Source organism: Dasypus novemcinctus, chromosome 10, assembly GCF_030445035.2.
Source record: "Dasypus novemcinctus isolate mDasNov1 chromosome 10, mDasNov1.1.hap2, whole genome shotgun sequence".
Lineage (NCBI taxonomy): Eukaryota > Metazoa > Chordata > Mammalia > Cingulata > Dasypodidae > Dasypus > Dasypus novemcinctus.
The window spans coordinates 47,001,693-47,013,292 of NC_080682.1; the positions used below are offsets into that span (position 1 = coordinate 47,001,693).

The window sequence follows — 11,600 nt, forward strand, 5'->3', positions numbered from 1 at the left end:
GGAATCCTATGGGTACATGGGTGAAAAGGTCTCAAAACCGCATCCACACCTAGAAAGTACGGCCATCGGAGATACCTTCTTTCCTTCTTCTCTGGCCTGATGCAGATGGTGTTCTTCACATTTCATGTATAACCTCTCTTAGAATTTAAAAATAAAAAGGATGGAAAGTACTCTAGCTCCCAAAGATTACAAAGAACATCAAGAAATAAAACAGATCTGGAATTTAAAAGAATATGGAATTTATTAAGAATTGAATTTTAAAAATATGCACATCTAAATAGGAACCCAGGGAGTCCCTTTATCCTACTCCAAGAGACTTCTATGCCCTCCCACCCTAGAAAAAACACCTATTCTACTCATATACAGTGGCCAACAAAAATGCAAAACTTCCAAAAATGACAGATGTTCAGCTCAAGGGAATCAATAACTGGGCCAGACGAGACCATTCCTGGAGGAGCCCACTGTTCGGTCAAACATCTAGTTCAACACCTCCACCTTCTGGACCAGCTACTGACAACAGGGGCTCTCTGAGCACGAGGCTGGCTGGGAGGCTAACAGCCTACTCCCTCATTGCATCTGCCAGTCGCTGCATTATTAACTCCTGCTCCTGCTCCTTTAGTGCCTGATGAAACCGGTGCATGACTAGAGGGTCCAAATGGGGATATAAAGAAAGACTTAGTGGGTTTGCAGCTGGGCCCCAGAGAGACCTGGGCCTTAGACCATTGCAGAGCTTCTCATTCAGTGATTCTTCTTTGCTGAACTTCATCATCCCTCCCTTCCTGGGGATGACTGTCTGAATCTACCTGCCACATTCCTGATGGCTCTTTCTGAGCTTCACTGTCACATCAGCCAGATACCTCAATGTCTCATACAAAATCCTGTACCTCAGCCTCATGGTATTCTCCCTGCCTTTCATGTCCCTTTTCTCAATCTATTCTCCACACTAGTCAAAAAGATATTTCTACAATGTATACCTTGTCTTATTCACTACTGCATTTCCAGCAGGTAGAATAGTGCCTGACACACAGAATGCAGTAGTGTTGTTAAGATGAATGCCATGTTCTCCATAACCTTCAGAGGACAGTCTAAACTCCACAGCAGTACACAGAGGAACTTCCATGGTAATCTACCTATCCATCTCCACTACTAGACTGCAAGCCCACAAGGGCAGAGTTCGACTTATTTGTTTCTAGTGTAACGATGGGCATCTTTGAAGGTGCCAGGATGGGAAGGTCAGCATCACTTACCCAGTTTTCTTTTTTTTTTTTAAGATTTATTTTATTTATTTTTAATTCCCCCCACTCCCCCGGTTGTCTGTTCTCTGTGTCTATTCACTGCATCTTGTTTCTTTGTCCATTTCTGTTGTTGTCAGCGGCACGGGAAGTGTGGGTGGCACCATTCCTGGACAGGCTGCACTTTCTTTCGCGCTGGGCGGCTCTCCTTACTGGCGCACTCCTTGTGCGTGGGGATCCCCTCCGCAGGGGACACCCCTGCGTGGCAGGGCACTCCTTGCGTGCATCAGCACTGCACGTGGGCCAGCTCCACACGGGTCAAGGAGGCCTGGGGTTTGAACTGCGGACCTCCCATGTGGTAGACGGACACCCTAACCACTGGGCCAAGTCCATTTCCCCCACTTACCCAGTTTTAACTGGTCAGGCTTATCTGCAAAGATGAGGCGGAACCAGCCAGGCTCCTTACACATGTAGTTCTTGCCACAGGATATTATCAACTTGTTACCCAGGAAGTGGTGATGGAGGAGCAGCTCTTCCTCAAAGGTACACATATATAGATACTAGGGAAGAGAGAGAGAGTTGAGGACCTATTGGCCTCATCTGCCCCAGAACGCCAGGCTTTATTCCCAGACCTCACCTTTTTTAAGTTGAACCAGACATAAAGCCCAGAACCACGATTGAGAAAGGGGATCTTCAGAGTCTTCAGCTTGTTTGTGATGTACTTATGAGCTTCCTGGAGTCAGGAGTAGTTGGTGGGCAGGTGTACTTTGTCAGTCCATTTTGGATGGGAGAGGGAAGAGGGCCATTACAGGTCTTGTGGCAGAGATCTTCCAGGGGCTTCCTTAGCAAGTACTCTTTACTTGGATTTATTTCCAGCTATTTCTATCCAAGACTGACTGTCACATTTGAGCTGATAGCACCCCCCTCTTACCTATGGCTCGATAGATCCTCTGGGCTTCCTAAGAGTGCAGTAGGAATGCTGTTTGCATTTACATCCCTGAGGCATGGAGGCAAAGCAGCCCTGAAGGGGGTTGATGTTGCTGGTGTCACTGCAGTAATAGCTGGGCCTCACACAGTAGACTCTGAGGAGCCTAGATATGCTTGGGATGCTCTTAGCTCAGTTATTCTGAGCATTGACAGCACATTAGCACCACCCCGGGGGAGTTTAAGTTGCTGGTGCCAAGGCTCTACCCCAGATCATCTATACCAGAATCTCTGTGGATGGGGTCCACAAATCAGTGGATTAAGCTCCAAGTAATTCCCATTTGCAGTCAAGGTTGAGAACTGGTTTGCACCAAACTTCAAAGGGCCTGGTACCTTGTAGGGAAGCTGCCAGTGGGATTTCTCCTATCTACCCCTCCTCTACCCAAAGCTGAAAATGAACTTTTCTTAACCACTTTGTTTAATTACATTAGCTTCATTATATCACAGCTTTTTATTTAAACCTTCCAGCCTGGGTTTTGCTCTTCTAGAGAGAATTAAAAGCAGACTTATCTAAGTTTGGACCACAACATTAAAAGGTAAGTTCCCTCTGAGGCCAATATTCACTTGAGATCCAAGGGGGAAGGTCAAGCCAGGTGCTGTAAATCTCACTATACCACATTCATCAAATGGCAGCCTTCCTTTTGGCCACCTTGGAAGATGGGGTTAAGTTGTATCAGAGGAGCCAGGGGGGTTCTTTGCAATTTTTTTCCTGAAGCAAGCAGAAGATTTGCGAGGGAAAATAGACATTTGTATAAAGACTGGTTTCCAAACTTCTACCTTCAGGTCTTGGAGTACAACTATTTCCTTTCTAGATAGAACAAAAGCTACCAGACACCTAGAAACTAAAGCCCATTCTGTATTTCAGACCAGCACCATCCGTCCTCCCACTCTGCTGTGAGCTACATCCTACCCTCTTTCAAACTCCATATCCTGCAGGGCTAAACCTAAGACAGCGAACAGGATCTTGTTCTTTTGAGAACAAGTAGACCCAGGAATTTCCCATGGCCAAGTGGTCCAGCCAAAATGCTGGCCTGGAATGGAGCTCAGTACCTCTATCCTGGAGCAGCTGACACAGCTTGTACTGGGTGATGTCAGAGATGCTGTGAAGATAGACAAAAGAGCTCACAGCAAAGGCGACCTCCTTGCTAGGGATGTACAGAGTCCCAAAGCAGAAGCCAGAGATGCCAAAATCCTAGAGGGAAAGAAGCAGGGAAGGGATGATCTCGCTTGTCTGCTTCTGCCTCCTGACTCCCCTTCCTTTCCCACCCAGGAAGAGATAGCTGGGGCTCACCTTACTGGTGTCCCAGATCACATGGGTCCTGTTCGGGTCAGGCAAACTGGACAAGCAATATTACCATCAAGGTTATGGAGGACTAGTTGAAGATTGAAGACTTCGAGTATATGAGGAGAAAGTGATTTGAGATCACTCCCAGAGAGCAGTCCCACAGGGACTTATGTTATGTTCAAGAAACAGTTGCCCAGTTAAGCCAGGAAATCAATACAAGGTACTCTTGGAGAACTAGACTGAACAGGCTTCCTAATGACTACTAAATGAAGTCCAGGACCCTCAGCCTGGCTTGTGGCCCTCCTGCAGCTTGTCCCAAGCCACCTTGGTGGCAGTTTGCTCTTCATACATGTAGGCCACTCACCATTCCTAGAATGCTACCCCAGCTTTGATGAAACCGTCCTTTTTGTTAGGCATGCCCTTCCCTTGATTTGCTTGCTGGAATCCTACTCAAGGACCAAATAGTACTCCAAAGAAAGCCCTGTCTTATTTCTATTATTTCCCCAATTTTTTGGCCCATGAAGTTGTCTTGCAGCAAGAACCTCATCGTTATTATTCCCAACTCCAGCTGAGACCAACTCACCTTTCCAAGCTCAGGACACTGTGGAATTTGGTGGATTTATCAAATACAGACAACATGTAAATCTCATCTATAATCACATGTAGTTTATACCTACAGATAGGGTGAAAGTGGGAGTACAATATTTAGGTTGTCTAATCTTAACTTACTTTCTTTTAGGATTTTCTCTGGGTACAGATTTATATACTCCTAATGCCCCAGCAGCCGCTCCAATCCTCCAATCCTTCCAAGGGATGTGGTAAGGTAGAAGGGGTTAGCACACAGAATGGACTATTACATCTGGCTTAGGGGTGTTTGGAAGCAATAGGACCCAAAAAGGAGACACCTGAGAACATCTTCTCTAACCCTTTAACCATCAAGAAGAGACCAATGAGAAGGAAGGGTAGGTCTCAAAATTTCCATTTGGTACAGGCAGGAACTCCCACCCAGGGTATCAAGCCATGGCACTGGGCTAAGTGCTTTGGGCATCATCTCATTCTCCAACAACTCTCTGAAGCAGTTCTGTCATCTTTTTATAGATGAAGAAACTAATATTCTGAGGTATAAAGTTAATCCCCTCAATTATCAGGTGTTAGGCCTGGAATCTGATCTCCAACTTTCTTCCTGTGGCCCTATGTTCTGCCCTTAATTGGTCTGGGATAGTGAGAAAGTGTGAATAAATCTTTCTTCTTCAGAGATACCTGCTGTTAACCTCTTTTTAGGAAGGGAACATGAAAGTTCAGTAGGAACACGTCTTCACCCTATACGGTCTGAGAGTCTGTCTGCTCTGAAAAGTCAGGCTGAATAGTTTGTGAAATGGATGCTGGAAGAAAGTGCTTATAATAAGTGGAAAAGCAACAAAACTATATTATGACTTACATAAATGTCTGCCTATGGCTAGAAAGGAAACTTCAAAAATATTTTTTGAAGTGATAAGTATCTGGATATCTTTTCCTTCATTTCATTTTCAGTTAGTTGTATTTACCTTTGCAAGTATGGTACGTAATAAGTATGTAGGATAAATTATGCCTGGGTCTGACATCTTGACTATGATCGAGTGCCTATAAAGTGTTCTCATCATCAAGTCTCAAGTGGTGGAACCCATATACCTCTTCGCAAATTCCAGGTATTCCTTCAGTGAGTCTTGGGAGTAGATGTCACCCAAAGGGTTCTGGGGGTTGGTTAGCACAAGGCCTTTGACCTTTTTCCCTTAAAAAGAACCCAAGAAGAACTGAGTGAGCACAGATCCTTCATATCTATCCCCAGTTCAGCCAAGGATCCTTTTGACGTCAGGACACCCAGTTAAAGCCTAAGTGGGATCTTGAAGCAGCAGCTCTCATCCTGTTCTATGAAGGGGAACAGGAAGCATCTCTGGGGGCTGCCATAGAAAGGACTTGGGGCTCCTATGGCGAGATGCCCCTGGGCTCATTCCCTGTCTCTTAAAGAGCCCACATGGTTTTGGAGAGCAAGTTGTATCAGAGCCTCAGTACTGCAACAATTTTAGGGCCTGCCATAGCCACCCTCAGAGCACGGGTCCCTTCTTGCCTTGAGCCTAGCTTCATGCAGGCCTTGCTCCAGCTTGTCCACAGTGAGCTGGAAAGCATGGGTGTTCACATCAGTGACCTGAAAGACAAATACTACCTGAGAACTGCCCATCTAAAAAGCGTCTTTTTTTTTTAAGATTTATTTATTTATTTATCTCCCTGTCCCCCATACTCCTCCGCCCCAGTTTTCTGTTCTCTGTGTCTATTTGCTGCATCTTCTTCTTTTGTCCACTTTGTTGTTGTCAGCAGCATGGAAATTTGTGTTTCTTTTTGTTGCGTCATCTTGTTGTGTCAGCTCTCTGTGTGGGCGGTGCCATTCTTAGGCAGGCTGCACTTTCTTTCGCGCTGGGTGGCTCTCCTTATGGGGCGCACTCCTTGTGCGTTGGTCTCCCCTGCGTGGGGAACACCCCTGTGTGGGGGACACCCCTGCATGGGGGACACCCCTGCGTGGCATGGCACTTCTTGCGCACATCAGCACTGCACGTGGGCCAGCTACACACGGGTCAAGGAGGCCCGGGGTTTGAACCGCAGACCTCCCATGTGGTAGACCGACGCACTTACCACTGGGCCAAGTCTGCTTTCCCTAAAAAGCTTCTAATCCTTCGTTCCTCATTCCCAAAAACCCTGAATATACCAAGGACACTAAAGCCCCACTTTCCTCCCCTAAAAAGGGGGCTATAATGGTGTCTACCTCAGGGTATTGTGAGAGCCATGGATAAAAGGGAAGAGTATCAGGCTGGAGGACACAAAGAAGTATACAACTTAGTTCCTGTATTCAAAGGAGCTTGCAGTAGAGTTGAGCAGAAAGATATAATATATCCATATAAAGATAAATACAAATACTGAGAGCAGAACAGATCATTCTTTCATTTATTCATGTTTAATCATTCACTCAGTCAATTAGCCAGAAGGAAGCTCATGGCATCAACTCTATCTCCAAAATACATCTTATCTGTTCAGTTTTCTCTATCTCTACAGCCACTACCCTAGTCAAAGTCACCATTGGATTTCCTCAATTACTGCAGCATCTGCCCTTACTGGTCTCCTGACCAACCTTCTTATCTCTCTAGTCCATTTTTCACACTGCTGCAATAGAGATCTTTTAGAGACAGAACTCTGGTATAAGGATTAGTAATTACATATGTAAAGAATCAAGTACAATTCTGGCATGTAGTAGATCTCCAATAATTATCCTTATTATTGTATAATCATAATAATAATAACATATAGTAGTTATAATAATAAATAAGAGAATTCCCTGAACATATTGTTTCAGAGACTAAAGAGAAATTAATCCTAATTTCTTTCCTGTTGTTCAGAATCAGGGAAGAGTTTGGAATATGGAAACTCTGAACCTTATCATGGGCTAGAGGTTTCCAAGGCTGGGATGCATGAGTCCTCTGAAAAGCCCTGAAAAAGAAGCACTGGACTCAGAGCTCAGTTATTTTCTGCTGGAGCAAAGTGAGGCTGGGCTGGAGTTGCTGAGACTTCATTTCTCTTACAGTTAGAAAAACCAGAGCAGTCCATAGGCATGTACAAAGAAACAAGAAAAGTCATCAGGAATAGATATTGCTGAGGAAATAATTGGTTAAAATACCTAATGACTCCCATCCTCTGTATGGTCATGGCAGCCATTTTATCTCCCTCTTCAACAAATGGAATTTGGAACAGAGGAACTCAACTTCCCATCTTCTCCTTTTAGACCCACTCCTCCTCATGGGTTCTCTATCTTATATGGTGGCAGCAACATCGACCAAGCCATCTAAACCAGAAACCAAGACCAAGATGCTGACTTTCCCTCTCCTTCGTCTCTTACATCCAACCATTAGGACCTACTAAGCATCTCTCCATGACCTCTCTTTCTCTCCATCCCTATGACTTCAGATTGGGGTCAGCTCCACATCTTTTCTGACAGGTACTTCCTGACTCCAGTCTTGTCCCTCTCAAATCCATCCTCCAAAATATACAAGGCTGATCCTTCTAAACAACAACCTAAAAAAATAAAAAAAGCCCATCTACTTTCCTGCTTAAAATTCTTTGGTTTTCTCCATTTTAAATAGGTAATTCCCTATCATGACATAGAAGCTTCTCTGGACCCCAGCCTAGGCTACTCGTATGACGTACCTAAGAGTCTATCTTTAATATTACTTGCCCTTACTCCCATTTCCTGCCATACTCCACACACATACTGTTGTAGAATTTGAGAGAGGTTCAATTATTTGTGTATAGAAAGGCCAGGACTCAGGAATGATTTTGAGAAGGAAAAATGGTTTATTGATGACGGCCGGCCAGACTTGGGAGCTTTCTGTTGCAAACCCGAGCCCCAAACAAGAATTTTGAGGTCCTTTTATACAGATAGGAAAGGCCAAATGGTCCTTTTGTTTCAGTTCTCAATAGGCTTGAATTAGCATATATCTTCCACATCCTAAGTAAGCTTTTAGCATGGACTTCATACAATCTAGATAAGCCTTTAACACTTTTGGTTTGCATTTTCCCTGAATATTTAAAGTTTATAGAGTTTGCATTGATAAACTGTTTCCTGGGACTGGAGTCGTTGCCATGGTTACCAAGGGCAGGACTGCAGCCTCTCACCATGACTCACAAGTCAGGACAGACAGCTTAGGTTAAGTTATCTCCGAAGAGACAAAGAGCCTCCCACCCACAACCCACATCAATACAAGGCACACTGTTTGTTTCCTCCTTTGCACAAGCTATCCCTTCCTCCTGGGTACCCTTTGGAACGGTCTCCACCTCAATACCACCTCCCTCACATGGCTAATTACCGTTCATCAGTTAAATCTTGGCTCAGGAATTAGGAGGCAGGTATGGTGGTTTTGTAGTGGGCTAATTTAGCTAAGCTACAACTACATGTCATAGAATATTCTTCCCTAATGGCTCTGGATGAGGGCTGGCCAAAAAAGATATGTCTGTAAGATCTGGAATGCAGAAGTGAAACAGTTGCCATTGGGCTCTGGAGGTCAATGAACAGCCCCAGGCACCACTGCAGCTCTCACATGTTGTTCCTGATCTCCTGGCTCATAGGTGTGGAACCACAGCCAGATCCATAGCTCCTCTACCTTGAGCCGAACTCCTCCTTCAGCATCTCTGAGTCCTGGATGAGGCATGTGTGCCAGTCTGAGGTCCCAGCACCAGCTTCTTATGACAGGTCATCACTCTGGTGAGTTCCCCTTTTGCCCACTTTGCATTCATCTGTTCTTCCTCATCGCATCCCCTGCTGACCTACAGTGATTTCAGGTCAACAGCCAGCCACAGAGACAAAAGCCTTCCATACTTCTTCACCAGCCCTACATCATGATCCCTGCTTAGTGACCTTTCTCTGATCTTCTAACCACCTGCTTCCAGGCTTTCATTTCTCCAGCTCTCCCACACCAGTGGAAGTTCTAATCCCTGTAACAGATTCCCTTACTCATTTCTGGTTTAGTTTGTTAAAGGCTGCCAATGCAATATACAAGAAGTGGATTGGCTTTCACAACTGGATTTATTAGGTTACAAGGTTAGTATTGTGAGGCAGCGAAAGTGCCCAAATCAAGGCAACATCAGCAGTGCATTCTCACTGAGCTGCAGCTGTGGGCGATCACGACATGGCAGGGCACAAGGCCCGTCAGCTCATCTCTTCCCTTTCCTCTGGGCCTCATTCCCTTCACTTCAGGCTGCTCCATCTGCAGCTTTTCTCTCTCTAAGGTTTGCCAACTTCTGGAAGCTTCTCTCTGTCTCTGCAGTATTTTTTGTGTCTGCAGCTTTTTGTTCTTCTGTTTATAAAGAACTCCAGTAAGAGGATTAAGACCCACCCTGGGTCATCTCTACTGCAGTGATCTAACCAAAAAGAAATTCCCTTAACCGAATCTAAACAAAAGGTCCCATCTACAATAGACTTTCAGGCATAGGAATAGAGTAGCTTTAAGAACAGGATTTTCTGGGATCCACTCCGCTTCAAACTGTCAATATCCCTCAGAAAGCTCTGACTTCACGGATCAAACTCTACCAGGTGGAGCCAATTAGCTGCCAACACAGCCACCATTCATCCCTTTCCTTCTTTCTAAAAGAACCCTGAATATGTTTGTCCTCTTTTAACTGGCCTTGGCTGCTGGGGAGGTAGGGCTACAAGCATGAGGTGAAGCATAATTGGTCTAGGCGATGTAGGGTAATTCCATTCTCCTTGCTGGGATTGGTTTACAAATGGTCACATGAAGCAATTCTGGCCAATAAGACAGAAAGAAACCCCCTAAAACATATGGCAGAGGCTCAAAAAACATCTGTTGAATGAGTGAATGAATAAATGAATGAAATAAAATGAAGAAGAGGCATCAGAGAACATATTCTGCCTCTGGAAGTGGTTGGTGAGGATGTTGTAGAAGTTGAGAGAGGCTCAATTATTTGCATATAGAAGGTGAGGACTCAGGAATGATTTTGAGAAGGAAAAATGATTTATTGGCTGGACTGGGGAACTTTCTGATTCAAACCCCAGACTCAAACAAGATTTTCAAGTTCCTTTTGTACAGGGTGGGGAGTCAAACGATGCTTTTATCAAAGAATACTTTCTTTGTTAGTTAAGTCCTTGCCTGAGTACCAGATAGGTTTTGAATTAACATATTGCCCACATTTCAGGTGAGCTTGAATTAGCATCTTGCCCACATTCCGTCTGGATGCAACCTTGAATACACATTTAGCCTTACATCCTTTCTGAACATTCAAAGCCCATATCATTTAACTGGATTTCTAGAGACTAGGCACACTTGGATACAGAATTAGATGATTTTGAATTTATGCACAGGCTCTATTATATTTCCCATTCGAGGCCAAGTCCAAGTTCCCTTAAGTTTCGGCATCACCACCATCAGTTTCCCTGGACTGACTGATATGTATGCAGAGTTTGCTTTGCTAAATGGCCTCCCGGACTTGTTGCCGTGGTCACCAAGGGCAGGACTGCAGCTTCTTACCCTACCACACCCACAAGTCAGGACAGACAGCTTAGGTTATCTCTGAAGAGACAAAGAGCCTCCCACCCATAGCCCACATCAAGGAGGTGATGCCTGGAGCCTAGGGAGTCATACTGAGACCAAGAGGGAAAAAAAGCCAATACACCAGGAGTGGTAAAGTGGACACATAAATGGAACCTGGGTTCCAAGTACATTATTCCCCTAGATGGGAAGATGATTGAGGGAAGGTCAATTATTCTCCTGTGGGAAGGGGAAAATGGGTGCTGAGGAAAAAAGCTACCCATTCTTCTAAAACCCTGAAGGTATTTGCTACAAGGACCACGTAGCTTGGAGCTGTCTGGGAGCCATCCTGCCACCACCTGAATGGAGCACATCTCAAAATGAAGTCCCCCAGAGGAAATGAGAGAGGGCACAAAATCGTTTTAACTCCTAGCTACAACCCTGCCTGAAACATCTGCCCTTAACCTTCCCAGGCATGTTAACCCAATAAATCCCACCTCCCCCTTTTTAACTTGGGCTATCTCCATTGGTTTTTGTTTTTTTAAAAATTCTATTGGTTTTTGTCATTTGTAATCAATAGTCCCAAGTAATACAATGGTTTATGAGTTCTCATGGATTGAAAACAAGTAGCATATTCCCCCAGGAGAAACAAATTCCTGTAATTTTTAGTCTACCACTGAGGATTCTTTCGAAGAGTCTCAGAAATCACAAGGTAGAACATACCGCAGAATTGCTCATCTGCATGAAAGAGAAGAGTATTTATCCACTGACTCCAGTCCCTCATTGCTCAAGGATTGCCCAAAAGGGTTAACTCCCTCATAGTTTGTTTTCCCATGTGTCCCAAGTGACCCATGAGGTAGCAGAAGAGCCGGACAGGAAGGAATAAATATGAGGTACAGCTGAGATACTTTCACACCACACACGCACAGCTGGCTGGCTGCAGTAAGGGGCGAAGCAAAACAGGGAGGAGAGAGGATGTGAGTGGGTAAAAAGTGTGTCCAACATGTAATCCATTAAGGGACACACCGATTTGGCAGG

At 44.8% G+C, this 11,600-nt stretch overlaps 1 protein-coding gene across 1 annotated transcript; it reads right to left on the reverse strand.

The window, feature by feature from the left end:
- Positions 1-559: 559 nt before the first annotated feature.
- Positions 560-8,729, reverse strand: LOC131280206 (probable inactive 1-aminocyclopropane-1-carboxylate synthase-like protein 2). The gene is given in 9 exon segments (XM_058306319.1): positions 560-642; positions 1,639-1,792; positions 1,870-2,015; positions 3,270-3,408; positions 3,508-3,553; positions 4,085-4,174; positions 5,170-5,269; positions 5,581-5,683; positions 8,619-8,729. Coding segments are annotated over 9 exon segments (972 nt in total).
- Positions 8,730-11,600: the final 2,871 nt, after the last annotated feature.